Below are 27,882 nucleotides of genomic sequence, written 5' to 3'. Positions count from 1 at the left end.
TCATGTGACACTGAAGTTTGAGTAATGATGCTGAAAATTCAGCTTTGCATCACAGAAATAAATGATATTTTAAAGTAAATTCAAATAGAAAACTGTTATTTTAAATTGTAATAATATTTCACATTTTTGATCAAATAAATACAGCCTTGAAGAGCAGAAGAGACTCTTTAAAAACATTTTAAAAGTCTTACTGATCTTAAACTTTTAAATGGCATTATATATATATATATGTGTGTGTGTTTTTTTTTTTTTTTGCTTTTCCCAGATAAAAAAAATAAAAATAAAAAAAAAATGAAAACGGTATGTTAAATAATTTAATTTATTTACATATAATTTTTTCAGGAGTTTCCCACATTTGTACACAACCCTCTTACCATGTGATTTTCATCCAAAAAAACAAACAAAACAAAAAAAACATTACAGAACGTGACATCTAAGTACATTTTCTCTCAAAGTCTACATGGATACAAACACACACACACACACACACACAGATATATATATAACACAAAAACTGTATTTAGACACTAATTCATTAATATTAAGCAAATATGAAAAAGTAAATGTTAACTCCTGAGGCTGACAAACATTTCCATCTTTCACATTTCCATCTTCTACTGACCATTTGTTGGAAAACAACAGATAAAACTCAGTTTCAGGCTCCGTTTTGTTCTATACGTTTGTGCAAAGGGCCTTGAGGTTTTTTTCAGTATGAAAGTTCATTAAAAACATGAATAAAACAGAACGTAAGGCCTCGAGTTCAATCCTTACAGACCCAAACCTTCAGTAACCGGATCTGCACGTGTTTCAGCAAGACGTTTGGATGTTTTCACATCCATTCTGTTGACTGTCTGGAGCTTCTTCTTCTAGACAGACACACCCAAACCTTCTCCTACAACATTTGAACACGTTACGCTCACGGAAAACGCTGCACGACTCTTTAGCGGTGGATGATTTGTTCATTTGATTGCAAATGAACAGACAAACACCTAAAACTGCTCAATAAATATTAAGGCAAGTTACTGGGTATCATTTACTGCATAAATTATGAAAGAGTCTGACAGGATGTGCCATCGGATGAGGGCAAATCACATGCATTATGTGATTGTGTGAGGGTCACATGATGAAGAAGTAAGGTCATGTGACACATGCCAGCTGACACGCTCTCTGAACGTTGTGGGAGCGTTAAACATTACACAACAGGAAAAACACACACTGTTATCCAAAACCACTTATCACACGCTCCCTACGTAGACAGCATTTCAAGGCATCACACTTATGCTGATCATTTCAATCAGTCTTATTTTAGTATCATTTAAATACCATCACAGTTTTTATTAATATTTCGAATTATTTTCTATTTATAATTTTAACTTGCTACTATTTTATTATTCGTATATCATTTTAATTTTAGTTAATGTTTCAGGAATTTTGCTGTGTGATTTTGTCCTTTTTTAAAATGTCTATATAGTTTTTTTTTTTTTTTTTTTCAGTTTTAGTTTTACTTATTTTAGTACTTCAATTTATACTCAGTGAAAATGAGAAGTATTTTCTTGGGAATTAACTTTAAAAAAAATTAAATAGATAATTCAGTTTATGATTATTAAGATTAAGATCAGTTTTTTTTATTATTAACTAAACTGTCAACTATTCAAAATAGTTGTAGTTAAATAAAATAAATATAAAATAAAATACAGCTGAAATAAAAATAAATTACAACTAGTTGGTGAGAAATTTATACTTAAAAAAATAAAAATTAGAAATGTTGCCTTGGCAAATAACTGAAATAAAATAAGCTGATGATGAAGTACTGAAATTAATTAAAAAAAATAAAATTAAGATCAGTGTTGTAACTGTTAATTAAAACCATTCAAAATAATTGTTGATAACTAAAATAAAATAAAATAAAATATTAGATGAAAAATTACTTTGGCAACTAAACAAAATGAAGTACTAAAATAAAATAAAATAAAATAAAATAAAATAAAGACCAGTGTTGTAACTGTTAATTAAAACCATTCAAAAGAATTGTTGTTAACTAGAACAAAATAAAATATTAGATGAAAAATTAAAAAATTACTTTGGCAACTAAACAAGATGAAGTACTAAACTAAACTAAAATAAACTAAAATAAACTAAACTAAAATAAAATAAAATAAAATAAAGACCAGTGTTGTAACTGTTAATTAAAAAAAAAAAAAAAAACTTAAAAACTCATTTGGCAACTAAATAAGATGAAGTACTAAAATTAATAAAACTAAAATTCAAAAAAAGAAATAAGTCAAAAAAAAAAAAAAAATGAAAGTGACTCAAATTGATATGTTTATAAGTAACAAAAATGTTTGTTTTATGCTTTTAGGTATCGTTAATAATCCTGCTGTTGTGTTGCATCTTCTTGTTGCTGCCTTTGTAGTGCTCACTTACGAGGGGTCACATGAGTGAGGATGCTGTCTATGAAGGGCTGGTCCGCTGTAGTCGTCTCAGGATTTGTTGAAGGCGGCCAGGACGGCCCAGATCATCTCCTCGGCGGGGGTCGTGACCTTTGCGCTCTCCTGGTCGGGGTCGGCCTCCAGCAGGCCGCGCGAGCGCGAGGAGGCCGTGTCGTAGCGGTCGTCGGGCAGCGAGGCCAGCGCGCTCTCCAGCACGTCGGAGGCGTGCGCCAGCAGGATGAGGGCCAGCATGCGTCGGTTCATGCGGCGCGAGTCGTTGGTCCAGCGCTCCAGAAGACTGTCCTGCAGACGCTGAATCAGACGCTCCTTCTCGTTGCTGTCCGTCAGCGGGTGCGTGGTCATGTCGAACAGCAGGAAGTTCTGCTTCTCCGTGGTCAGGACGCCCTTCTCCACCAGATTCTTCGCCAGGCGCTCGCGCACGTTACGGATCTGAAAGTGCAGCTTTAGGGGGTTCCACGTCTCGCCTGAAAAAACAAGCAGAAAAACTCACAATTCACACCAGAATCACAACACAAGAGTTTGCTGCTTGTTCCAGTACAAATTTCTAAACATTCTTTAATATTTCATGCATTACAATATGTGTAACTCTTCTAGAAATAAAGATGTTAAATTATACATATCATTAGATAAAGAAACTTTATGTTTTTGGTTTAAAGTTTAAAAAAAACAAAAACAAACATTACTATCAGTGTTTTTATTAATAACTGAAACTATTCAAAATAGTTTTTTTTATTTATGTAGATCAACAAAACAAAGCAAAACAAAACAAAAATATTTAGATAAAAAACGTAAAACTTTTTTTGACATTTTGCCTATGGCAACTAGCTGAAATAAAATAAGTTGTAGATTAAGTAAATAATTACTAAAATTTAGATCAGTGTTATTATTGTTAACTAAAACCCAAGCTATTCAAAATAGTAGTTGTAAAATAAAATAAAATAGGTGATTAATAATAAAACATGATGGAGTACTAAAATTATTAAAACCAGAACTGAAATAAGTAAATTAAAGCTAAATATAAATATCCCTGTTTTAAAAAAACATAATAACAATTTAAACAGCACAACAAAATTACTAAATATTTTACAAAAATTAAAATGAATATTAAATATTAATAAATAATAATGTCAAATTATACATGTCATTAGATATGGAATGCTTATGTTCTTGTTTTAGAGTTTAAAAAAAACATTAAATAATAGTTTTAGTTAATAATAAAAACATTAATGTTTTTATTATTAACTAAAACTATTTAAAATAGTTGTTAATTCAAGTTCAAGATCATTTTTATTTATGTAGACAAAAAAAAAAAAAAAAACAATTTAGATGAAAAGCTTAAAAAATACAGAAAGTAGAAATGACATAAAATAAGCTATAGATAAAGTTTCTAAAGTTAAAAAAGTAAAAAAATACTAAACTAAAATTTAGATTAGTGTCATTATTGTTTAAAATTAAATTAAATTAAATTAAATTAAATTATGTAGTATTAAAATTTTTAAACCAGAACTGAAATTAGTAAATTAAAGCTAAATATAAATAAAAAACATGATAATAACAAAAATTAAAACAACACAACAAAATTAAAAAAAATTTAATACAAAAATTAAAATGAATATTAAATATTAATATTAATAATACTAAAACAATGCTAATTAATTTTGAGCTATTTTTTTTATTTGTGATTTTAAAATGTAGTATATAAGTGTACATATATAAACGTTTATACTTAAAAAATAAATAAATAAAAATCTGCCAAACCTAAAGGGAAAACAAGTAAATTTTCAGTCCACTGGCAGACGTTTTTATTAATTCTGATCAATTTCTCAAGATGTCCTTATATTCCGACATTTTGCAGCATAAGTAACTGTATCTTGACTTATGAATATTTTGATATTTGTACTGCAAAACAAAACAAAAATACTGTAGCTTTCTTCCTTGTCTTCCTTCATATTTGAAGAGTCAGTGAGGTTCATCTGAAGGGATGAATGTGGTTTGGGACGGAGCCCGTGTGTGTGTGTGTGTGTGTGTGTGTGTGTGGTCCTGATAAACCCTAAGTTATGGATAATACCAAAATGTCCCCACAAATATAGCAATATCCAAAATCCTTGACTTGCGGGGACATTTTTGGTTCTCATTAGGGAACAAGCTTATAAATCATACAGAATGAAGTTTTCTGAAAATGTAAAAATGCAGAAACATGGAAACATGGAAACCCAATGTGTGTGTGTGTGTGTGTGTGTGTGTGTGTGTGTCACCTGTCAGCAGCTCAATCCAGCTGGCCACGTCCTCTGGCGGTTCAGTGTTTTTAATGTGCTTCAGCGCTTCATCCAGCAGCACATCACCTGTAGGAGCAGAGGACTTCACCACCACCTGGAATAAAACAACACACACACACACACACACACATCAATACAACTAATGAAAACACACAACTATGTGGCTTAAATGCTTAAAAGATAGTATAGTTAACTAAAATGAAAACCTTTGTTACGCGAAATAAAATAAACTTGAACTGAAATAAAAAACTTAAACATACATTACATTAACTGATTTTTTTTTGTATTTATTTATTTATAAATTCTTATTTCTAAAAACTGCACAGACATATAAATTAATGACATTACTAAAACTTTAACATTTAAATGAAAACAGAATACAAAAATTAAAACTAATTCAAAATATGAATAAAAACTGTAACAGTATCACGATGATACAAAAATAGCACGGACTGAAGTACTGTTTATTTATTATTTAACATCACATCAGCAGAGGCATTTTTCATGAAAAACTAAATCAAATAAAAATAATTATAACAATAATATTTTCTTTCCTTTTGACTTTTGATACAAAATATAGAATTTTGCCAGTTTTTTTTTTTTTAATTGCCCATTAATTATTTACTTTGAATAAAACAATGACCTAATATAATGATCATGGTTTGTTATTGTCATTGAATTACCATTACAGTTTTTATTAATATTGTTGAATTCATTTTTATTATATTTTCTATTTCCATTTGAATTTTAAAATGTTTTAATAATTTTTTTGTGCTTTTTGTCATTTCTAGTGTTAATATATAGTGTGTGTATATGTATATATATATATATACACTACCGTTCAAAAGTTTGGGGTCAGTAAGACTTGTAATAGTCTTTAAAGAAGTCTCTTATGCTCATCAAGGCTGCATTTATTTGATTAAAAATATAGAAAAAAAAAACAGTAATATTGCAAAATGTTTTTACAATATAAAATAATGTTTTTTTATTTTAACATACTTTAAAATAGAATTTATTCCTGTGATGAAAAGCTGAATTTTTATCAGCTGTTACTCCAGTCTTAAGTGTCACATGATCCTTCAGAAATCATTCTAATATGCGGATTTATTATTAGAATAATCAATGTTGGATAATATCAACAGTTGTGCTGCCAAATATTTTTTGGAACCTGTGATTTTTTTTTTTTCAGGATTCTTTCATGAATAACAAGTTTAAAAAGTACAGTGTTTATTCAAAATATAAATATTTTATAACAATGTAAATTATTTATTATTAACTTTTAATAAACTTTTAATTATTAACTTAATACATCCTTGGTGAATAAAAGTATTAATTTCTTAAAAAAAAACAATAAAAAAAAAAAAAACAATAAAAATGTACTGACCCCAAACTTTTGAACGGTAGTGTATATATATATATATATATATATGTGTATATATATCATTTTTTTATATAATTTTATTAGTATATATATATATTATACATATATATATATATATATATATATATATATACACACACTTCTATATAGTTGTATTTCAGTAATAACTAGTTTAACTAGTTATTTAGTTTTCAACTAAATAAAAACATGAAATAAATTCAGCTTAAATAACATTTATTTTTTTATGTTATATTTCAGTCAACATTTTTTTCTTTCAATGATTTTATTTTATTTTACATTATTTTATATTTTATTTTATTTTATTTTTTTGTTATAATATAGCCTGGGTTCCAATAAATGAATTCTTGAGTGGCGCATTTTGCATCTTGTATTCAAAGTTTGATCATTTTTATTTTAAAATTAAAAGTACTTATAATTCATAGTGGGTTTTGCTTCAGATAATCTATTTTGGAAACATTCATTCAATTGCATTTGCACATAAAATAAAATTTAATAAAAAATATTTGTAGATCAATATATTTTCAGGTTATACAAATGAAAGTCATTTTAGAAATACTTCATTTTTCATTCCAGCTTCTTTGGTTATTTTCATGGTGAGAAATACAGAAAAACTGTGTTTGAGATGAGTTAACTGAGTCGAAACCAACACAATCTAATAAAACATGCTTCATTTTTTTTTCTAACTTAATAATGTCAGAGTTTAATCGCTACAGTCTGGAGTGACGGGACCAAAAGTGACTTTTTCCCCAAATATTTTAAGCTCAGAACAACTTGTATTGTTTGACAGGGTTGTGTCAGATCCACCCATGTCTTTATTACAGGCTTTAGTCCGGTTCATCTCGTTATTTAACTCCATTATCAACTATTTAAACATTAGCTGAATTACTTCAGCTCTTAAAAAAAACAGCAGAGCAGAGATGTGCTGCTACCAAACGACTGAGATAAAACAAGGCCTTGATTTCAGAACAAGAAATTCTGAAAGAGAAATGTGAATGCTGACATCACGTGTGACACTTTCATCTCATCATCTGAAGCGTTTAATGTTGTGAATGGAGTGTAATGCAAATGAACTCTGATTGTTAAAGCAGCCTTGAAACACTAACGAGAGACCAACGTCTCCGGTCAGGCCGGTTTGGTTTTGTTGACGGATTCTGCCTCTATAGTCACTCAGACAATAAAATGAAGACGCTTTACACACCCGCTGCTGTTTGCCATGAGAGATAAGGTGTGTTAGAAATGTGCGTTCAACGTAAAACGGCATGTTTAAACGTTTAACACCACCAGACAAAACTCACAAAAAAATTCACATTTATAATGTTTCTGAAAAAGCCTATTTTGCTCACCAAGGCTGCATTTATTTAATCAAAAATAGAGGAAATTTTTTAAATATTATTACAATTTAAAACAGCTGTTTTCTGTGTGAATATCTGTAAAAATGTAATTTATTTCCGTGATGTGCAGCTGAATTTTCAGCATCATTACTCCAGTCTTCAGTGTCACATGATCCTTCAGAAATCATTCTAATATGCTGATTTGCTGCTTATCAAACATTTATGATTATTATCAATGTTGAAAACAATTGTGCTGCTTAAAAAAGACACTTTGATTCATCAAGGATGCATTAAATTGATCAGAAGTGACAGTAAAGACGTTTAAATAAATTTTAAACAAATGCTGTTCTCTTGAACTTTCTATTCATCTCAATCCTGAAAAATAAAATTGATCCGTTTTCACAAAAATATTGTGCAGCACAACTGTTTTCAACATTAACAATAATCGTAAATGTTTGTTGAGAAGCAAATCAGCATATTAGAATGATTTCTGAAGGATCATGTGACACTGAAGACTGGAGTAATGATGTTGAAAATTCAGCTGCGCATCACAGAAATAAATTAAATTTTAACAGATATTCACACAAAAAACTGCTGTTTTAAATTGCAATAATATTTAACTATTTTACTCTATTTTTGTTCAAATAAATGCATGAAATGCGCTTCACAACTGCTGAATTTGTGCAACATTAACGCTGTTATTTACCCGTTTGTCTCTGTGAAGCTGCTTTAAATCAATCTATACTCTACAAACTGCTATAGAAACACACTTGACTGGTCTTGGATGCAGACGTGGTGTTGTGTTTACCTTGCGGTCGAGTAGTTTTCTCTTGCGAGAGGTCTGCGGTTCGAGGTGAACGCGTCCTCTCAGCGTCAGCTCCACCAGAATGCAGCCGCGCAGCCCTGACGAGATGCTGTCGTTCCAGAACGACGTGTAGCCCTGCATCACATCAAACACGAGTCATTGCAACATCAAGATATCAAACTCACAGAGAGAGAAAACATGCTTTATTCAAATGTGGATCAGAGATTGTCATGCAAAGATGGAGATTAAGTGTTCTGCAGCAGCTTCGCCACTTGCTTTTTCTCTGCCGTTTAGTTTAAGCAACTATTGTCATTGTGCAAATAGGAAGAAAACGGCAAACTGTGCACTACATCTCAATAGTACAGTTATACAGCTAATACAGTGCATAATACATGACTTCAAATCATAAGGATGAGTTGCACCGCACTGACATCTCAATGTAAACCAGCTGCAACCTCAAAGAAGAAGCTTATGCAGGAAAGAATAAAAACCATGTTGTTATTTGTGCAATAAAGTGGCTGCTTCTGTAAATGATTAAACAACAGAGAAATGAAACCTAATGGAGTCAAACGAGCTGCAGTCAGAAAGACTAAAGGATTACATGCCGTTCCTGTTGAACTTTAGACGAGAAATGACTCACACACATAAAAACATTCTTCACAGTGTTATTCGGTAATGTTGGTTTTATGTTTTATGGGTTCACTGCAGAGGCGTAATGGCTTTTCTACTGTACAAACATATTTTTAATACCACATTATATAGTATAGAATTAAGACTATTTTAATTATGAGGACTCAGAAAATGTTAGCATTAAACATGTTTATGTTGTTACACCGGTGTAATACCCATGGCATCAAACAAATCTAAATCATAAATCATATAAACATGCACACATACACATGTATATATATAGTGCGTGTGTGTTTGTATATGTATGTATATATATATATATATATATATATATATATATACACACATATACACACTAGGGCTGGGCGATATGGCCAAAAAATGATCAAGATAATTTTCCATATCAGTCGATATCAATAATTGTCACGATAAATGTCAAATTTTTATTTCTTTCAAGTTTAAAGGCTGATTTTTGCTACAATGTGAAAGCTGTAAAAACTAGACAGTTAAAATTGGCTTTAAAATATTCTTTACGGTCAGAACATGACACTTAATGTTTTTTAAATTCTTCACACTTTTTCCAAGTAATTTTTCCTTAACAAAATAAATATCTTAAAAAATATATCTTGTTTAGTTTTGCATGCTTTAATGAGTAATATTGCTTCAAATCAAGAAACAGGTTTGTTACCTGATAAAATTATTAATAATAATCTAACATTTTTTTGTCTCTTAGAAATACACATTTGATAGTAGCTTGAGTTCGGATGCAGATGCAGATTTATGTTCATCATCAAAACCAGTAATATCTGTAAAAATTGTACCAACCTCATTTTTATATGGTGAAATGTAATTACTCTGACTGTTTGAGCTGCTCTTCTATAGTATCATCCATAGATCATAATAACGGTTAAAACCACAAATACAGCACCTCAGTACCATGGTAAAAATGTAATATGGTTCCTAGCCCTGGTGAAAAAAACAGCATATGCTGGCTAGGTATGTTTTGGTGCTGGTTTTTCCTTGACCAGCAACTTGACCATATTAAACCAGCATCAAAACATACCTACCAGCATATGCTGGTTTTTTCACCAGGGAGGTATTTGTATGAAAAACACCAGTCTAAATACATTTACTATAAATGCATAAACACTCTTTAATCACAAAAAATACTGTAATTATATTCCATTACTCCTCCTTCAATACATTTAACATATGTCTACATTAATGACATAATACAATTCAACACAAATATACCCACATTTCTGACCACTGTGCAGTAAGTGCTACTACAGTAAATCTATGGTAAATGATGGCGATTTGTAGATTTAAAGTCTACTGACTGTATGGTTGCGCACAGTGTTTCTCCAGTTTGTCAGCGCTGTTTCATCTGGCTTTAAACTGAGATATTTGTCTTCTACTCTCGTTATCGTTTATATATAGATACACACAAACATACACACACATGGGTTGTTGACGTGACATGGTACTTTTACTGCCCCACAAGATAAAAGTTAATATAATTAATACTGCTTTAATATAATTAAAGTTAATATAAGTTAATATAATTAATATTTTAGTAAATAGCATCCATATATTTCTGAAAGCATGGGAACTTGATACATTTTGTCGCTAAAAGCATGTCCTCTGGTGTGACACCATATCTGGATTTCCAGAGAAAAGGACCTCAGTCTTGGTCAATTTTTGTCTCACAATTGTTCAAATATTTAACTTTTTTGGGAACCACTATGAAAGTGTTACATTTTGTTGTCCTTTGGTGCAAAACCCCTAAATTATATTATTGTTTCATTAAAAACTGTATGTTAAACTACATAATCATGCAAAAATTATAAAATTATGCAAATGTGTCTTTTCCACAAAAATAATGTTTTTAACATTGATAATAATCAGAGATGGTCTTGAGCAGCAAATCAGCATATTAGAATGATTTCTGAAAGATAATGTGACGCTGAAGACTGGAGTAATGATGCTGAAAATCACATACACACACACACATTTATATATAGATACACACAAACATACACACATGGGTTGTTGACGTGACATGGTATTTTCACTGTCCCACACGATAAAAATTAATATAATTAATATTGTTGTCATTTAAAATGTAGTAAATCATTAATCATTTCTTTATCCCACATGGACCTGTTGTTATAAAAGTTGCAGTGTTTTTTGAGCATCTATTTCAGTAAAGAGCATCCATATATTTCATATATTCCATCCACATATTTCAAGACAAACTTTAAGTTCGCTTGAGAAAGCTGGACCAGACAGTTTGAAAAGTTTAAAAACTTTAAGAAGTTTTGAAAAGTTTTAAATTTGGTGCTTTTCAGTCTGAAACAGTTTGAAGTTTAAAGTAGTTTAAAAAGGTTAAAGTTTGAATGTTTTGAAGGCAATACAGTCTGTCAGAGATAGCATGTTATTAGCATGCTGCTAACATAATTAGCAAGTTGCTAGCACAATTTTCTCATGATTAGCATGTTACTAACATGTTGTTAGTATGATTCTAGCATGATTAGTGTGTAACTAACATGTTGTTAGCATGTTTCTAGTATGATTAACAAGTTACTAGCATGTTGTTAGCATGATGCTAACATGATTTGCATGTTGTTAGCATGTTTCTAACATGATCTGCAAGTTACTAACACATTACTATCATGATTCTAGCAAGATTAGCGTGTTACTATCATGTTGTTAGCACGATTTTCTCATGATTAGCATGTTACTCGCATATTGTTAGCATGATTCATGCATGATTAGCATGTTACTAGCATGTTTCTAGCATGGTTCTAACATGATAAGCATGTTACTAGCATGTTGTTAGCATAGTTCTAACATGATTAGCATGTTACTAACATGTTGTTAGCATGTTTCTAGTATGATTAACAAGTTACTAGCATGTTGCTAGCATGATGCTAACATGATTAGCATGTTCCTAACATGATCTGCAAGTTACTAACACATTACTATCATGATTCTAACATGATTAGTGTGTTACTATCATGTTGCTAGCATGATTTTCTCATGATTAGCATGTTACTAGCATATTGTTAGCATGATTAGCATGTTACTAGCATGATTCTAACACGATAAGCATGTTACTAGCATGTTGTTAGCATAGTTCTAAAAAGATTAGCATGTTACTAACATGTTGTTAGCATGTTTCTAGTATGATTAACAAGTTACTAGCATGTTGCTAGCATGATGCTAACATGATTAGCATGTTCCTAACATGATCTGCAAGTTACTAACACATTACTATCATGATTCTAGCATGATTAGCGTGTTATTATCATGTTGCTAGCACGATTTTCTCATGATTAGCATGTTACTAGCATATTGTTAACATGATTCATGCATGATTAGCATGTTTCTAGCATGATTCTAACACGATAAGCATGTTACTAGCATGTTGTTAGCATAGTTCTAACATGATTAGCATGTTACTAACATGTTGTTAGCATGTTTCTAGCATGATTAACAAGTTACTAGCATGTTGCTAGCATGATGCTAACATGATTAGCATGTTGTTAGCATGTTTCTAACATGATCTGCAAGTTACTAACACATTACTATCATGATTCTAGCATGATTAGCGTGTTATTATCATGTTGCTAGCACGATTTTCTCATGATTAGCATGTTACTAGCATATTGTTAGCATGATTCATGCATGATTAGCATGTTTCTAGCATGATTCTAACACGATAAGCATGTTACTAGCATGTTGTTAGCATAGTTCTAACATGATTAGCATGTTACTAACATGTTGTTAGCATGTTTCTAGCATGATTAACAAGTTACTAGCATGTTGCTAGCATGATGCTAACATGATTAGCATGTTGTTAGCATGTTTCTAACATGATCTGCAAGTTACTAACACATTACTATCATGATTCTAGCATGATTCGCATGATTTTAGAGTTTAAATGGATTAGAAATATAGTAGGGAAGTTTAATTGAGTCTCAAGGGATTCTGGGAGTTTGAATAGTCTTGGCTCATTTGAACATTCCGTCAATGTAAGTCTATGGGATTTTTCCCAGTTTTAATCATCATATTTAGGAAAAACATAAATCGGATCAGTTAGAAAAGATTCAGCACACCCGCTCAGATCAGTCTGAAGATCTGGGCTGAGTTTGGAGTTTGTAGAGTTAAAGCTCTAGAACGAGTAGCAGTCAGAAATTTTAGTCTCAGAAGAAGAATAAGAAGTTGTTTAAATAGCATTTCAGTAAGTTGGCTTTCTCAAGCCAACCTAATAATATCATTAATAAGCACACACACACTTACACATATATAGACACACACACACACACACAAACACTGAGCAAATTTAATATTCACCAAGTTACAAGGAAGTTTGCTCAGAGATTTTACACAAGAACAGACGCAGAGACACACCTGAGTTCACAAGTCAGAACACTCCTGCAATTATTATCAAAAAACGAATAAAATACAGACCGACCCAACTATACAAACATCCATCTGAATATCTCTCCAATTGTCTAAGTAACAGAGTGTATCTGTACAAATAATGCACAAGAGCTTCATCCAGTACACGTGTACATCTTCTGACTTGTCTTATGTGTGGATAATTTAGTTTTATATGATGACCTCCGACGTGAATCTCAAGTTGAATCTCATGTGATATGCAGCTGGCCAATCTTAACTTTATTATAAGAAAAACACAAAAGCACATCATTTAGCCAGTTTACACCCGTGAGAACATTTTCCTGAGTGAACATCAATGTTTATGACTGACTTTAAAGCATAAGCCACATAAAACTCCATGTGATCGCCTAAATATGAGCTGCTGCCCAACACATAGATCTATGCATGCACTCATTTTGTTTATGTTGAAAATATCAAGCAAGCATGAAATGAACGAAGGCCAGGATCCTTAAAAATCTGATTCGACAATTGCATTTTTTTGATATTACTAGCTGATGTTGGGATCTAACATCCATCTATCTAACTGAATTGTTTTGTAGCACAAAGCTCATTTTTGTGGTGTCTTTTCGTGTGTAATTTCGTGTGTGATCTCTGATCAAACAGATCAGCTCGACTGCGTTCTCTCAGGCTGAAAGAGATTTGAGACGCTTATAACCGGTCGAACCTGATTTTTGCAGAATAACACGAAATGCATTTTTTAACTATTGCACCACACTGCTTGAGCTCCAGGACTGAAAAACCGCCTGACCAGTCTTACCAGACAAGTGTGTGTGTGTGTGTGAGAGAGAGAGAGTGAAACCTCTTTATCTTTGAGTCCCAGCAGCAGAATCTCCTCCATCAGTGTGAGTCTCAGTGATTTGGAGTCGGTGTCCTGTTCCTCATCTGTGCCGTCTGCTTTCTCCTCCTTCTCCTCAGTGTTACTCAGTCGCTCCGTTGGAGCCTCAGAGCGCCGGTTCCGCTTGGTCAATGTGGTCATTCCTTCCTGCTAACAGAACCTCCACCAACATCCACATCATCTTTACCAACCACACCACAACTGTAACCCAGCAATCACTCACTGTGTTTGATTTACCCTTCAAAAGCACAATAAACATGACAGGTTATTAAAAGAAACCTCAGACTTTCACAAACACTCAAACAGGTAGGTAAACATTTCTTCAGCTTTTCTTTTTTAGTTACCTACATGTATCAAAGTATCATTCTCTAACATGAAAAAGCTCAAAAAGCATTTCAACTCACCACATCTGCCTGTTTATAAATTATAATGACGTCTAATGTCAGATTTTTGTCTTGAGAATGTGTTCACTTCCCTGTACGAGCAGCAGTGGACTCGACAAGTGCAGCACTTCACCTGCGGCCACGCCCATCTGACTGCTCAGCCAATCAGGATAAGCTCTCCTCCAATCAGAATTCTTGACGCAAACTGAACGTGCGCACCTGTTCTGTTCACCGACGTCAGCCGGATCCAGGATCCACAAACAGGAGACTTTAATTTCCCCAAATCTAAACGCAGTATGACATTTATGAGAACCCACAGTCGACGGTTTCATAATAATAAGCGATTGTTTATTTAGAAAAGCGTCCGTTTGAGTCGAATTAATTTCATATAATTGTTTAAATACTGAAAGCTGTAAATGTCGATCATTTCTGAGCTGTGATTCGGCGTACAATTTCTGTATCTCGTTTTCAGGGTAAATGTGGAAAAATAAACCCGACACAACCCTGATCTGAAGTGCAGTACATGTACATCAATGATATGTACATTTCAAAACATGCACGTATATTTTGGAATTCTGATGTAGGTTGTATATACAAGCATCATGTATGTTTTGACAAAAAACAAACGAGAAGCGCTTATTCTATAGGTTCAACAGCGCCACCATGCGGCGGTCAGCATTCTGCATTTTATTCCCATTTCTGCCAAACCATCACACGGAACATACTGTTGACTGCAGTTGGGTTAATTATATTTATTCAGCTGGTACGTTCCGATTTGTGCTCACAAAGTAAAGTTATACAGCCTGAACTGTATGGCAAATATTTAACATTTAATCTATAAGCCGTGCTAGTATCTATTTTCATGCTACTAGTACTTATTTTTTTTAGATATTAGTACTTATACATTAGATACAAACATCTATTTAATAAATACTAGTAGATATTCGTTAGGTAGTTAGTAACAATTACTAGTAACAATTCTTATCTTACTTGTCAGATCTGCGTTTTTACTTTAGTCGAATGACCACAGTACAATTCAGTTAAATATTTTAGGCAAGGCAAGTTTATTTATATAGCACATTTCATACACAAAGGTAGTTCAAAGTGCTTTACATAAAAGGAAGTAGAATAATCATAAAAACAATAATAAAAACAATAATTCACAAAGAGGCAGTAAAATAATCATAAAAACAATAATCAGCAATAAAACAAAAAAAAAATGAAACTTTTAAAATGATTAAAAAAAATTATTCAAAATAAAATTAAAATAAAAAATCTTACTAGTAACATTTCAAATAAGTACTAGTATCTAATAAATGTGTACTAATATCTGTTAAATAAATAGTAGTAGCTAATCAATAAGTACTAGTATGTAACAAATAAGTACTAGTATCTATTTAATAGGTACAAATATCTAATGAATAAGTACAAGTATCTAATAAGTAAGAACTAGTATATAATGAATAAATACTAGTATGTAATAAATAAGTACTAGTATCTAATAATAGTATTTTAACAAGTACTTAAAAAAAGTACTAGTACCTAATGAATAACTATTACTACATATAAAGTATGTACTAGTCACAGCTGGAATACACACTAGTCAAAAGTGAACAGTTGATATCTCAGTGACCATAGAAGTCGCCATATAAGTCAATTTGTTACTAGTAACAGCAGAATAGTTAGTAGCCACTAAAATAAGTACTAGTATCTAATTAATAAGTACTAATGTCTAATAATAAGTACCAGTATCTAATGAATAAGTACTAGTATTAAATAAGTACTAGTGTTTATTTAATAGACACTGGTATCTAATGAATGAGTACTAGTATCTCATAATTAAGAACTAGTATCTAAAGAATAAGTAGGCCTATTAGTATCTTTTTAAAAGTAGTACTAGTAGCTAATGAATAGCACTAGTAGCTAATGAATAATTACTAGTTCTTAATGGAAAGATACTAGTATCTTAAAAAATGAGTACTAGTAGCATTAAAATAATACTACCGCGGCTTATAAATTAAATGTTAAAGTAGCTTGCCATATGAACTGTCATTTATTATTATTATTACTATTAATTTTTTATTTAATTATTGTTACTATTATTTTATTTATTTTTTGAGAGAGATTTTTTTTAAGTATAAACCAGAATACTGTCGTTTATTATTCGTTAAATGATTGCGTAATCACGCCGCGCTCTCATTGGCCACTTCCACTCTGAGTCCCGCCCATGCCGCTAACGTCAGATGTGTCGTTCGCCATTTTGGTGTGAAGGCAATATTGCTCCAATAAGACTCCAATAATCGCGCCTGCTGCGCTAAAATCGCGTTGTTGTTGAAGGAGGAGCGGTTTTATTTTCAGTGTTTGTGCCTCGGGAATCATGTCGGATAATCCGGACACGGACACGGACACTCTGGAGCTGGAGTGTGAAGAGAAGCAGGTACAGATCAATGAGTGAAACGACATCAACCCACGCATTTGATAAACGAGTCATTCTGAAACGCATCTGTGACTTTAGCTGCTATTTACTGTTTTTAATACATGAAACGGAAAGAAATCGTGACTTAGCTGGTCCTGAGTGTGACTCGCGGAGAGTCACGCCCATACTGCGCGGATATCCTCGCTCTGATTGGTCGAACAGTCGATCAGTCACATAGATCGTACATTCCCATTGGTTGGGGTTTGTTGTCATGCTGCCGCTTGTCAAATGTAAACTCTTGTTTGTGTTGAGAAAGATTGTTGTCTTTTCTTAAGATTTCACTCTGATAACATGACGGAAGTGATCTGTGCTGTCTGGACTGGACTTTGCTGATTTTCCACATACACGGAAATCACAATACAGTGGAAATTGTATAAAAATAGTCAAGTCACATTTATTTCCACACTGCTTTACACAATACAGATACAAGCTACAAACCAGAATCACAGAGATAAACGGGAAAAACTGAAGTGGTAATGTTGTAAAATTAATCGAAACAAATTTAATTTAGGCTGTAAAGCAGCTGTACAAAAGACCACAGTGACATTATTCAGTTTAATTCAGTTCAAAAATTTTATTTTATTTGATCAGTGCAGCTAGATCATATTTTATCTGACAATAAATTATGGTGAATTATGCAAAAAAAATCATAATCTATTTTATTTTGGTCAATATTGACATAAAATTGTTTAACATGATTGCTCATTGACTTTAAAAACATTTTTGCATTTGGATTTTCTGGATACATATTCTAATACATATTAATAGCAAAATATAAATTAGTAAAAAAATAAATAATATATGTGTGTAAATGTGTTGTGTGTGTGTGCATATATATATATATATATATATATATATATATATATATTCTTATGAGGAAATACATTTTTGCATTTATTTTTTTTACAGTGGATTCTCTTCAACTTTAATTCAACTGAAAAACAAATAAAAACAAAAAAAATATATATATATATATATGTATATATGTATGAAAATAAATTATGGACAATTATGCCAAAAATCATAATTATTACTCATTGACTTCAAAAACATTTTTAAAAGGGTCTTTTAACAAATAATTTTCTTGAAATTTAATGAAAAACAAATTAAAAGTGTAAAAAAAAAAAAAAAATTACAATTTTATTTGTGTGTTAAATATATTAATATAATATATATTAATAACAAACTATAAATATAAAAAATGTATACATATACATATTCCTCTGAGGAAATACATTTTTGCATTTATTACCTTTTTTATTGACTTAACAGTGGATTTTCTTGAACTTTAATTCAAGTGAAAAAATGTAAAAAAAAAAAAAAAAAAAAAAAGGAAAAAACAAAACAATTTTATGTTTGTTAAATATATTAATATAATACATATATATATATATAGCAAAATATAAATATAAAAAAATATAAATTAGTAATAAAAAAATTATATGTCTTTAATGTATTATATATATATATATATATATATATATATATATATATATTTTTTTTTTTTTTTTTTTTTAATTGTCTTTCAACATATATAATATATATAATTTTTTATATATATATATATATATATATATATATATTTGTTTGTGTTAAATGTGATATATAACAATATAAAAAATATAAAATGCTGATTAATTATGTGTGTTTGCAGGATTCTCCAGAAAAAGACTGTAACCCAATACTGTCTGAAGAGGCCAAACTGAAGGCGAAATATCCGAACCTGGGACAAAAACCCGGCGGCTCGGACTTCCTGATGAAGAGACTACAGAAAGGAGTGAGTTCAGCGTCTCTGTCTAAAACACATGCAAATAGATTTAATTTCCAAGCAATAAACATCCTATACTGACACCAAATGTGGCATAATGTGCTAGCTGAACCACTAATGTGGATTTTCTCTTGCTTTCTAGCAAAAATACTTTGACTCGGGCGATTATAACATGGCAAAGGCCAAGGTGAAGAGCAAACACGTGGTGCCGGCCGGAGCCGATAAGAACCTGGTGACAGGAGACCATATTCCAACACCGCAGGACCTTCCTCAGAGGAAAACCACGCCACTCACCAGCAAACTGGCCGGATAAACACACACACACACACACACACACACGCTCCTTATGCACTCTCAAATACACACAGAAATAGCTGCAGAAACGAGTGCTAGTGTTTGTTCTCGGAGTAGTTGGTCTGATGAGCGTTACTGTACATCTAGACCTCTAGAGGAGATCCAGACACTAAAGCTGCAGATCAGATCCGCTCCAACGCCACATTCACTAGGGTTGGGTGGTATGACGCCAGGAATGACAAAACGTGATAGAGTAATGACAATACGAAGCAGGGCGTGTCACAAACCGGTCCAGACGAGTCAGAGCTTGTGTTTGTCACACGACACAAAGCGGAGTTGTTGCTGGACAACATCAGTGTTAATATACAATTCAAAATCTGAATTTAGTGTGAACTGACAAAAAAAGGGTGTAGAAACAGTTTTACTCTAGTAAATGTTACAAGTAATTACAAAGAAATAGCAGGTAACAGAACTGAACAAGAACACTTTACTAGAAAATACTATTTCAGTCTTTAAAATGTAATGTTTAGTTGTGTTAATTGCTATTTCTTTTAATTATTAGTGAAATTAACTCACAATTTCTGAGTGAAAATAGCTTTGTTTATCTACAACATTTATTTCAGTGTTTCAGTGTAGAAAGACTGAAATAGTATTTTCTTGTCAAATTTATTCCCATAATCTTCATTTACAACTTCAACATTTTTATTTTATTTTATTTTATTTTATTTTTTTTTTTTTACAGTGTATTGGTTTTGTTTTATACTAATAGTTACCTAACAATAAATCTTCTCAAGTATTTGAATAAATTTAAACTTTTATTTAGAAAAAACTAAATTTCATTTTTTTTTTTCAGTTCAAACTGACCATTTTCAAATGTAAGTTTTATATATAAATATATATATATATATATGTGACCCTGGACCACAAAATCAGTATAATGTTGCATGGATTTACCAAAAATACATTGTATGGGCCAAATTTATCGATTTTTCTTTTATGCCAAAAATCATTAGTATATTAATTAAAGATCATGTTGCATATTGTGTAAATTTCCCACCATAAATATATTTAACCTTAATTTTTGATTAGTAATATGCATTGCTAAGAACTTCATTTGGACAACTTTAAAGGTGATTTTCTCAGTATTTTGATTTTTCTTCCACCATTAGATTCCAAATTTTCAAATAGCTGTATCTCCAAATATTGCCCTATCCTAACAAACCATACATCAATGCAAAGCTTACTTATTCAGCTTCCAGATGATGTATAAATCTTAATTTCGAGAAATTTACACTTATGACTGGTTTTGTGGTCCAGGGACACACACACACACACACACACACACATATATATATATATATACAGTACTGTGCAAAAGTCTTAGGCCACTAGTATTTTCATCAGCTAAAAATGGTTTAAAGTCAGGTAAAGTCGGTCTGTTGCTGTAGTGTGTCAGTAGGAAATATCAGTTTACATTTCCAAACATACATTTTGCCATTAATTATAATAATCCAGTGAGATTTTTGTATGGAGCACAGGCTGTTGTCAGACTCCTTGTGCAAACATAGATCTGATCTCTCCATCATTCAATCCAGTCTGTCTTAAGAAACAGAAAAAACAGAGACAGACTAAATCCAGAAGAACTGTGGCAACATCTGCTTTAAGAGACCTACACCTACAAAGCTACAGTGCTGTTAACATTTTTAGGCAGTTAGGCACATAAAATGAGGATGCTGTCAAAAACAATGTCATAAATAGATTTTCTTTATCAATGAACTTATATTAACTAAAATAAATAAGCATTTGGTGCGACCATCCTTTGTGTTTAAAGCAGCTTTTGCCCTGTGTGCACTTGTGCAGAGTTTTTCAGGTAGCTTTGCAGGTAGGTTACTTGAAACATCTTGGAGATGTTGAAACAGTTCTTCTGGATTTAGTCTGTCTCAGTTTGTTCTGTTTCTTCATGTCATTCCAGGAAGACTGGATGATGATGAGATCAGATCAGTGTGGAGCACTGGCTGTTGTCAGACTCCTTGTGCAAACAAAAATCTCACTGGATTATTACAATTAATGGCAAACAGAATGTTTGGAAATGTAAACTGATGTTTCCTACTGACACACTACAGCAAAAGATAGAAATAACTTACTTTAAACCATTTTTTAGCCGGTGAAAATACTAGTGGCCTAAAACTTTTGCACAGTACTGTATATATACGCACCCACACACACACACACAAAGGTTGTTTTTTTTTTAAAGTATTTATTACTCTGAATGATGTTACTGTGAGCTATAGTTACTCGTACTGTCATGTAAGATTTTGGTCATATCGCCCATCCCTACTGGATCACACACATGCACGCATGCTGAAAATCACATTTCACAGCTGAAGGAATGAGAATAACACACACTAACACGGGTTGTTGGTCTTGTTTTAGCTGCTAAACACACACCTGTATGAGTAAGGCCACACTCGTGTAAAACACTAAATAATAATGTCACTTTCTTCATCATCATTTCTTCACTTCAGGACCGTCCTCTCCAGCATCATGTGCTTCATGCATCTTGTATGTGTATTTCTTGTTTATATCGCACAAAAACATTTCATGGGTCAAATAATAATAATTAAATATAATAACATAATTATTTCACATAATTACTTGTGTAATTATATAATTACATCATTACAGTTATTTTTTGCATAAAGTAAATGGCTTGTTTTAGGACAATAACTTTTTTTTTGTTTTTGCAATTTTGCCATTTGCATGATTTTTGTGACAAATTACAAAAACAGATTGACAAAAAAAATAGTCTTAAATGTGTTTAAATAAACAAAAGTATTTACAAAAAAAGTAAAGAAAAGGCATTAATAAGAGAACATGAACTGAATGAAATGACAAAATTCAGACTCTTAATAGTCCTAAATTGGGCTTCATTTTCTGTATGCAAAATATACTCATTTGATTTTGAGGTGACATTTGAGGTTTTGTCTGCAGGAGGTCGTTCAGTGTGTGACTGCAGAATGATCTACACATATTAATGTATGTTACTGTACAGTAGACAGAGTGGCGTATGGAGACACGTCTGTGATGACGATGATGATGATAAAGATGACGTCCTGATGTCATCAGATGTACAGTGTGAATGTGTGTTAAATCCTGCAGCAAAGACTTTATGGCAGTATTTGAAATAAATTTTTATATTAAGTTAAGCGTTGCTCTGGGTTCTCCTTTTGCTTGCATCTGGTCTGTACAATATTGCAAATATCCAGCAGAGGTCACTAGTGACAGTGAGACAATTTAGAAGTTACGTTTTAAAGTTTTAAATTCTTAACAGAAAGTAATCACATCAATTCAATAAGTCATAAATATTAATTTAAAAAAGTATAAATATTTAAAATGTTTAAAAATATAAAAATAAATTGTGTGTGTGTACAATTTTACATTTAAATAAATGAAGATAAGTACACTGTAAAAGTTTTTACCAGTTTCAACTTAAAAACTTAAGTTTAGCAGCTGCCTTAAAATTTTAAGTTAAATCAACTTAAAAGTACAAGATATTTAAACTTATTTTATTGTAGTAAGTTGAAATTACTTGTACTTTTAAGCTGATTTAACGTAAAAACTTAAGGCAACTGCTGAACTTAAGTTTTTAAGTTGAAACTGGTAGAAAATGTTTATAGTGTAGAAGCGTAAGCGTATCTAATCAATAAATGATAAATAAAAAAGTATAAATACAAAAATATTAGACTTATATGCCACTTAAAAGTTTGGGATCACTACGATTTTTAATAGTTTTTAAAGACCTTCAACAAGGTTCATTTAATCAAAAAAAAAAAAAAAATTAATATTGTTTTTCTATACAATGTTTACGTTTTTCTATGTTAATATACATTAAAATTTAATTTATATCTGTAATCAAAGTTGAATTTTCAGCATCATTACTCCATTCTTAAGTGTTACATGATCCTTTGGAAATCATTCTAATATACTGATTTATAATCAGTATTAACAGTTCTGCTGCTTAATTATTTTTTTAGAAACTGTGATACTTTTGATACTTTGATCAATAAGTTAAAAAGAACAGTATTTATATAAAATAGAAATGTTCGGGGTCTGGAATTTTTTGTTTGTTTGTTTTTTTGAAAGAAATAAACACTTTTATTCACCAAGGATGGGGTAAAGTAATAAAAAGTGATAGCTTAGATTTACATTGTTAGAATATTTGGAATAAATGCTGTTCTTTTTAACTTGTTATTCATAGAAACCTGAAAAAAGAATCACAGGTTCCAAAAACAATAATAATTCATTCTAATAATAAACCAGCATATCAGAATGATTCCTGACGCTTAAGGCTGGAGTAACAGCTGATGAAAATTCATCTTTGTATCACAGGAATAAATGATGTTTTAAAGTATATTAAAATGAAAACCACTGTTTTATATTGTAATAACATCTTGCAATTTTTTTCTGTATGTTTGATCAAATAAATGCAGCCTTGATGAGCGTGAGACGAGAAGTAGTGCACACATTTTAAAACTCTTGGAACGAAGCACATATTTCTGCCTTTGGTAATACCACAGCTGTTTCCACAAATGTCAGTCTGACCTCAGCTAGTTATTCTGACCCACATTGTTCAGTTTAAGTGGGTGTAAAGCTCTTCTGACGTCAATGAGTGGTTCCAAAGGTGTGTTAACACCAGGTTAACGTTTTTACATACTGACTAATCATTGTACCTTCCTGCTTTCACACATAGTTTGCATTCTTGTCTATACTTGAGACATGATTGGCTCTATTTCTCACTCATTCCAGCTCAATATTATGGCAGTATATAAAGCCTTACTTCTTTGGTCTCATCTGAGAGCGCTGCGGTAACGAAAATGACCACATATTTTATCTTCATATAAATAGTACAGACAGTTGGAAATAACTCGAAAAGAATAAAGAAAGAAATTACGGGGAAGTTCTAGAGGAGCAAGCCCATATAAGGGTAAAGGAGCGGGGCTTGTAACGTCATGCGTAGTGATAAAAGCATTCAGGCTACGAGCTACTTCCGCTTCACTCTACAAACAAGAGTGTCGACCAACACGAGCACTATAACCTTTACAGCCTAAGCTTTAACCTTCATAGTTTAAACCAACTCGAAGCCTTAATTTTACTCGTCTAGGTCGTATTTAAGTTTTTCCTCTCGTTTTTTATTCGCGTGGTGATTAGAAGTATGACTTTAAGTCTTGGAATTAGGCGAACGGCCGCGTTGAGTATTCTCGCGCAGGGCGCGCACACGACGCTCGTGCCTGGGCCCGCACTCAAAGCGCGGACCGAGGACGAGCTGGACGGGTGCGCGGATGAAATGGACGCCACACTAAAGCCGTTAAAACCGGGAACGAGCAGTCTGAAGGGACTACAACTCGAGGGGCGCTTCGTGTCTGCGACGGATGGATCTCTACCCTCCACCCCAGATCCGCAAGAGTTCGATTCCGCCGAACTGGATCGTGATACGCGACAGCTTTTGTTGGATTTCTATCTCACACACACAGGAATGTGTTCGTCAGGCCGGAAGCATCATCACGCCTTACCGACAATGAAACGCCTGGTCGATGATATTCTTGTAAAGCACAGGATCGCATACAAAGGTAAGACTTGCGCATGCGCAGCCGCGCAACCGCGATAGCCCCCAACAAAGATGCGCGCTCCCGCCGCTCCTCTGAGACTTTTAGCTTAGTCGGGTCTTGTGACGTCACGTCATCGACTCGGTATAAGAAGAATTATTTGTAATTGCGTCGATATTATTCCGTACGTCTTTTGTTTGTTTTTATTATTGTTTTTTTCTGACGTTCTGATCACGTGATTGTTATAGTTCAAACTTGTATTGGTGGTTTCCATGTAGTTTCTTGACCGTGAAGAAGCATCAGTTTCTGTTTTTCGGTAGAGGGTTTTTTTTTTCCCTTTCTCAGTGGGTTTTTATCTGGTCAAACCGCAAGTTCGTCATAGCGATTCTCGGAACTGCGATAGTTCCGCTTATCAGCCGCCTTCAACCCGCTTCTGTGAGGGGTGAAAATAGATTGGCTTTGAATAGCGAAACTATTTCGAAAGTACTGGGTGGAACGAAATGCCTCTGTTTTAACACGCAGCTGAGTGGGATGTTATGTAAAATCGGCTGGTTGATTGAATTCAGGCGATTGGGAGATTCTGCATTCACAGATACAAGTGTTTAAAGTGTAGATCTCTCACTTAAGGAGTTTCACAGCGATTAAAATGTATAAGAACAAACACCATATTGTGTATGTTCAGCTACTTTACATTAATGACTATATTTACTAAAAAAAAAAACACAGTTAGTGAATTGTTACATCGTTTGCTACTTTTTATCAATTAGGAAGTTAACAAGTATCTTTGCAACATTGTTACAGTTGACTAAAACTGAAACTGAAATTAAAAACAAAGTAACAAAGTTTGTTACTTGAAATAAACTGACTAGAATAGACAGCACAATTCTTAAAACTTTACCTAAAACATGAAAATGCTTAATATATAAAAAATATTTAAAATATAAATTTTCAAACTTTTTCAATGTTTTGTTTTAATTGAGCATTCATTTAAAAAAAGTGATTGCGGTCAATCAAAAAGGGGGCGGAGGATGTGGAACCACCAGTTGAGTTGTTATTGGCAGATATTGATCTGAATTGGATATCAGCTTTGATGAGGTTTCTGACATCAACAATCTGAATAAATAAACTTTCCACTGATGCGTGGTTTGTTAGGATAGGACAGGGATGGCTGACGTCGGTCCTGGATAGTTTTGCTTCAACCCTAATCAAACGCACCTGAACAAGCTAATTAAAGTCTGAAGGGTTACTAGAAAGCTACAGGCAGGTGAGTTTTAATTAGGGTTGGAACTGAACTCTGCAGGGCTGCGGCTCTACAGGGCCGGAGTTCGCCACCCCTGGGATAGGACGATATTTGGCCGAGATGCGAATATTTGAAAATGTGGTGGTGCAAAAAAAATCTAAATATGGAGAATTGCATTGGAAGTTGTTCAAATGAAGTTCTTAGCAATGCATATTAATAATCAATAATTAAGTTTTGGCAGTTTATGGTAGAAAATTTACAAAATATCTTCATGGAACACGATCTTAATATCCTAATGATTTTTGGCATAAAAGAGAAATTGATCATTTTGACCCACACTTCTTGTTGGCTATTGCTACTAACATGCCTGTGCTACTTAAGACTGGTATTGTGGTCCAGGTTTCACATATGTACATGTATGTATGAGTTAATGTGGTTTGCTGATGTCAAGGTTCTTTTTTCTTTGCAGGAATGTTGCAGCGTCTGGAGCTCGACTCTCAACCAGACGACATGAGCATCGTCGGCTCTATAGCAAAAACCATGTTCAAAGACGACACCACCAACTGGGGCCGGATCGTGAGTCTTGTGGCGTTCGGAGCCGCTGCGTGTTCGCAACTGAGGGAGCTGAAGAGGGATCGGTGCGTCGAGATGGTGGCCGAGCAGATCTCCTCATATCTGATCTCAGAACAGCACAACTGGCTCCTCAACAACAAAGGCTGGGTGAGTGACACCGGAGTCTCTGTGCTGAAAGGAAAATCTCTGTCACTCTAATGGGAACAGCTTGTGTTGCCTTTACTGCATAATTCAAAGATGTTCTCATGTGTGATCTCGCACACTCACACGCACGTGAAGTTCGGTCCATTCAACACGTGAAACTCGACTCCAGGAGCTCACGTATCAGAAACCGCCATTAAACTCACCCGCATCTTCATTAACCCCCATAATGCATTCGAGGAATTGTTTCTTTTTAGAACAGTCATGGCTGCTTTAGTAAGAGTAACTGATTACTTTTACATAATCCAGATTACATGTAATCTAAAAAAGTAACTAGATTACTTTCCAAAAAGGAGTAATCTAGATTGTTTGGAAGTCGTCTACCAGGATATACATGCACATATAAAAATGAGAAATTGCATGTGAATTGAATTTTAAGTTTTATAAGGGTAATTCGTTTCCTCAGTAAAAACTGAATTGTTTAGAAATGTTTGTGTACAGACCTGAATGTAAATTTGAAGTCTAATGTGTTTCTTTCGGTGCCTTTGCAGCAAGGATTCGTGGAGTTTTTCCACGTGGAGGACATGGAGTCTGTTGTTCGAAACGCTTTGATGGCCGTCGTCGGCTGCGCAGGCATCGGCGCCGGTCTCGCTCTCCTCATCCGATGAAATTGGGTTACCACATGCCCCGTGTGGTCGCTGCACTCATTCCTCTATACGCACATTAGCGTGGCGTTTGGATGCACAAACTCCTGCTGTGCTCTGCTGGACTCCGCTTTGAGCCCAACACGTGCTCTCACCATCCCAGCGCACAAAGCACTAAAGATTGGGCTCTTCGAGAGCCAGACATAAGCATGCAAATAATATTTTCTGATTTTATTTTTCTAATAAAAAGCATTCAGAAATGTGTATTTGGTGTGTGTATCATTTGACTTCATTGCTTCCCTTTGGAAACGTGTGCATATTGATGAAGTTCAGTATGTATGTGACTTTGGTTGTTCAGCAGCTCCTGAGTTCCTCATAATGATCTGAAATGAATGTTTTTGCTCAGATTGCCCTTTAAGCAAAGAGAAGTGAGACCAACCTCATTTCAAAGTCTCTTCTGTTAAATGAAAGTGAAAGAACTTCTCTGACACACCACCAAAAAAACTCCAGTGTCTTAATCACTTGTTAAAATACTTTCAGTTGTTTCAGTATGTATTCTGGGAA

At 32.9% G+C, this 27,882-nt stretch overlaps 3 protein-coding genes across 4 annotated transcripts; 2 read left to right on the top strand and 1 right to left on the bottom strand.

Moving 5' to 3' along the window:
• Window positions 1–267: 267 nt before the first annotated feature.
• Window positions 268–14,943, bottom strand: golph3l (golgi phosphoprotein 3-like). Of its 2 annotated transcripts, none has more exons than XM_051137522.1 (5): window positions 14,601–14,943; window positions 14,161–14,434; window positions 8,268–8,399; window positions 4,706–4,820; window positions 268–2,914 (listed from the first exon to the last, which is right to left on the bottom strand). In XM_051137522.1, the coding sequence occupies exons 2-5, from the start codon at window positions 14,335–14,337 to the stop codon at window positions 2,481–2,483; spliced, it is 858 nt and encodes a 285-aa protein (XP_050993479.1). In that variant the 5' UTR covers window positions 14,338–14,434; window positions 14,601–14,943; the 3' UTR covers window positions 268–2,480. The 2 variants fall into 2 exon arrangements, with proteins under 2 accessions (XP_050993479.1, XP_050993478.1); XM_051137521.1 differs by having other exon boundaries at window positions 14,161–14,356; window positions 14,601–14,933.
• A 1,841-nt stretch (window positions 14,944–16,784) lies between these two features.
• Window positions 16,785–22,323, top strand: ensaa (endosulfine alpha a). Its single transcript, XM_051137388.1, has 3 exons — window positions 16,785–17,016; window positions 18,710–18,832; window positions 18,966–22,323. Exons 1-3 carry the CDS (start codon window positions 16,957–16,959, stop codon window positions 19,134–19,136), a joined length of 354 nt encoding a protein of 117 aa, XP_050993345.1. The 5' UTR covers window positions 16,785–16,956; the 3' UTR covers window positions 19,137–22,323.
• Window positions 22,324–24,151: 1,828 nt separating this feature from the next.
• On the top strand, window positions 24,152–27,582 carry mcl1a (MCL1 apoptosis regulator, BCL2 family member a). The gene is made up of 3 exons (XM_051137015.1): window positions 24,152–24,744; window positions 26,430–26,680; window positions 27,226–27,582. The coding sequence occupies exons 1-3, from the start codon at window positions 24,330–24,332 to the stop codon at window positions 27,340–27,342; spliced, it is 783 nt and encodes a 260-aa protein (XP_050992972.1). The 5' UTR covers window positions 24,152–24,329; the 3' UTR covers window positions 27,343–27,582.
• Window positions 27,583–27,882: the final 300 nt, after the last annotated feature.

Source organism: Labeo rohita, chromosome 19 (assembly GCF_022985175.1).
Source record: "Labeo rohita strain BAU-BD-2019 chromosome 19, IGBB_LRoh.1.0, whole genome shotgun sequence".
NCBI lineage: Eukaryota > Metazoa > Chordata > Actinopteri > Cypriniformes > Cyprinidae > Labeo > Labeo rohita.
The sequence above is the reverse complement of the archived record's forward strand: the minus strand, read 5'-3'. Positions and strand labels throughout refer to the sequence as shown.

Bases quoted from the DNA above. Each gene is read 5' to 3' on its own strand.
- golph3l (XM_051137522.1), bottom strand. From the start codon at position 14,337: ATGACCACATTGACCAAGCGGAACCGGCGCTCTGAGGCTCCAACGGAG. The intron at 8,400-14,160 runs GTTTCACTCTCT...GATGTGATGCAG, and splicing joins TGGGACTCAAAGATAAAGAG to GGCTACACGTCGTTCTGGAA. The intron at 4,821-8,267 runs GTAAACACAACA...GTTTTATTCCAG, and splicing joins GAAAACTACTCGACCGCAAG to GTGGTGGTGAAGTCCTCTGC.
- mcl1a (XM_051137015.1), top strand. From the start codon at position 24,330: ATGACTTTAAGTCTTGGAATTAGGCGAACGGCCGCGTTGAGTATTCTC. The intron at 24,745-26,429 runs GTAAGACTTGCG...TTTTCTTTGCAG, and splicing joins GCACAGGATCGCATACAAAG to GAATGTTGCAGCGTCTGGAG. The intron at 26,681-27,225 runs GTGAGTGACACC...GTGCCTTTGCAG, and splicing joins TCCTCAACAACAAAGGCTGG to CAAGGATTCGTGGAGTTTTT.
- ensaa (XM_051137388.1), top strand. From the start codon at position 16,957: ATGTCGGATAATCCGGACACGGACACGGACACTCTGGAGCTGGAGTGT. The intron at 17,017-18,709 runs GTACAGATCAAT...GTGTGTTTGCAG, and splicing joins TGGAGTGTGAAGAGAAGCAG to GATTCTCCAGAAAAAGACTG. The intron at 18,833-18,965 runs GTGAGTTCAGCG...CTTGCTTTCTAG, and splicing joins TGAAGAGACTACAGAAAGGA to CAAAAATACTTTGACTCGGG.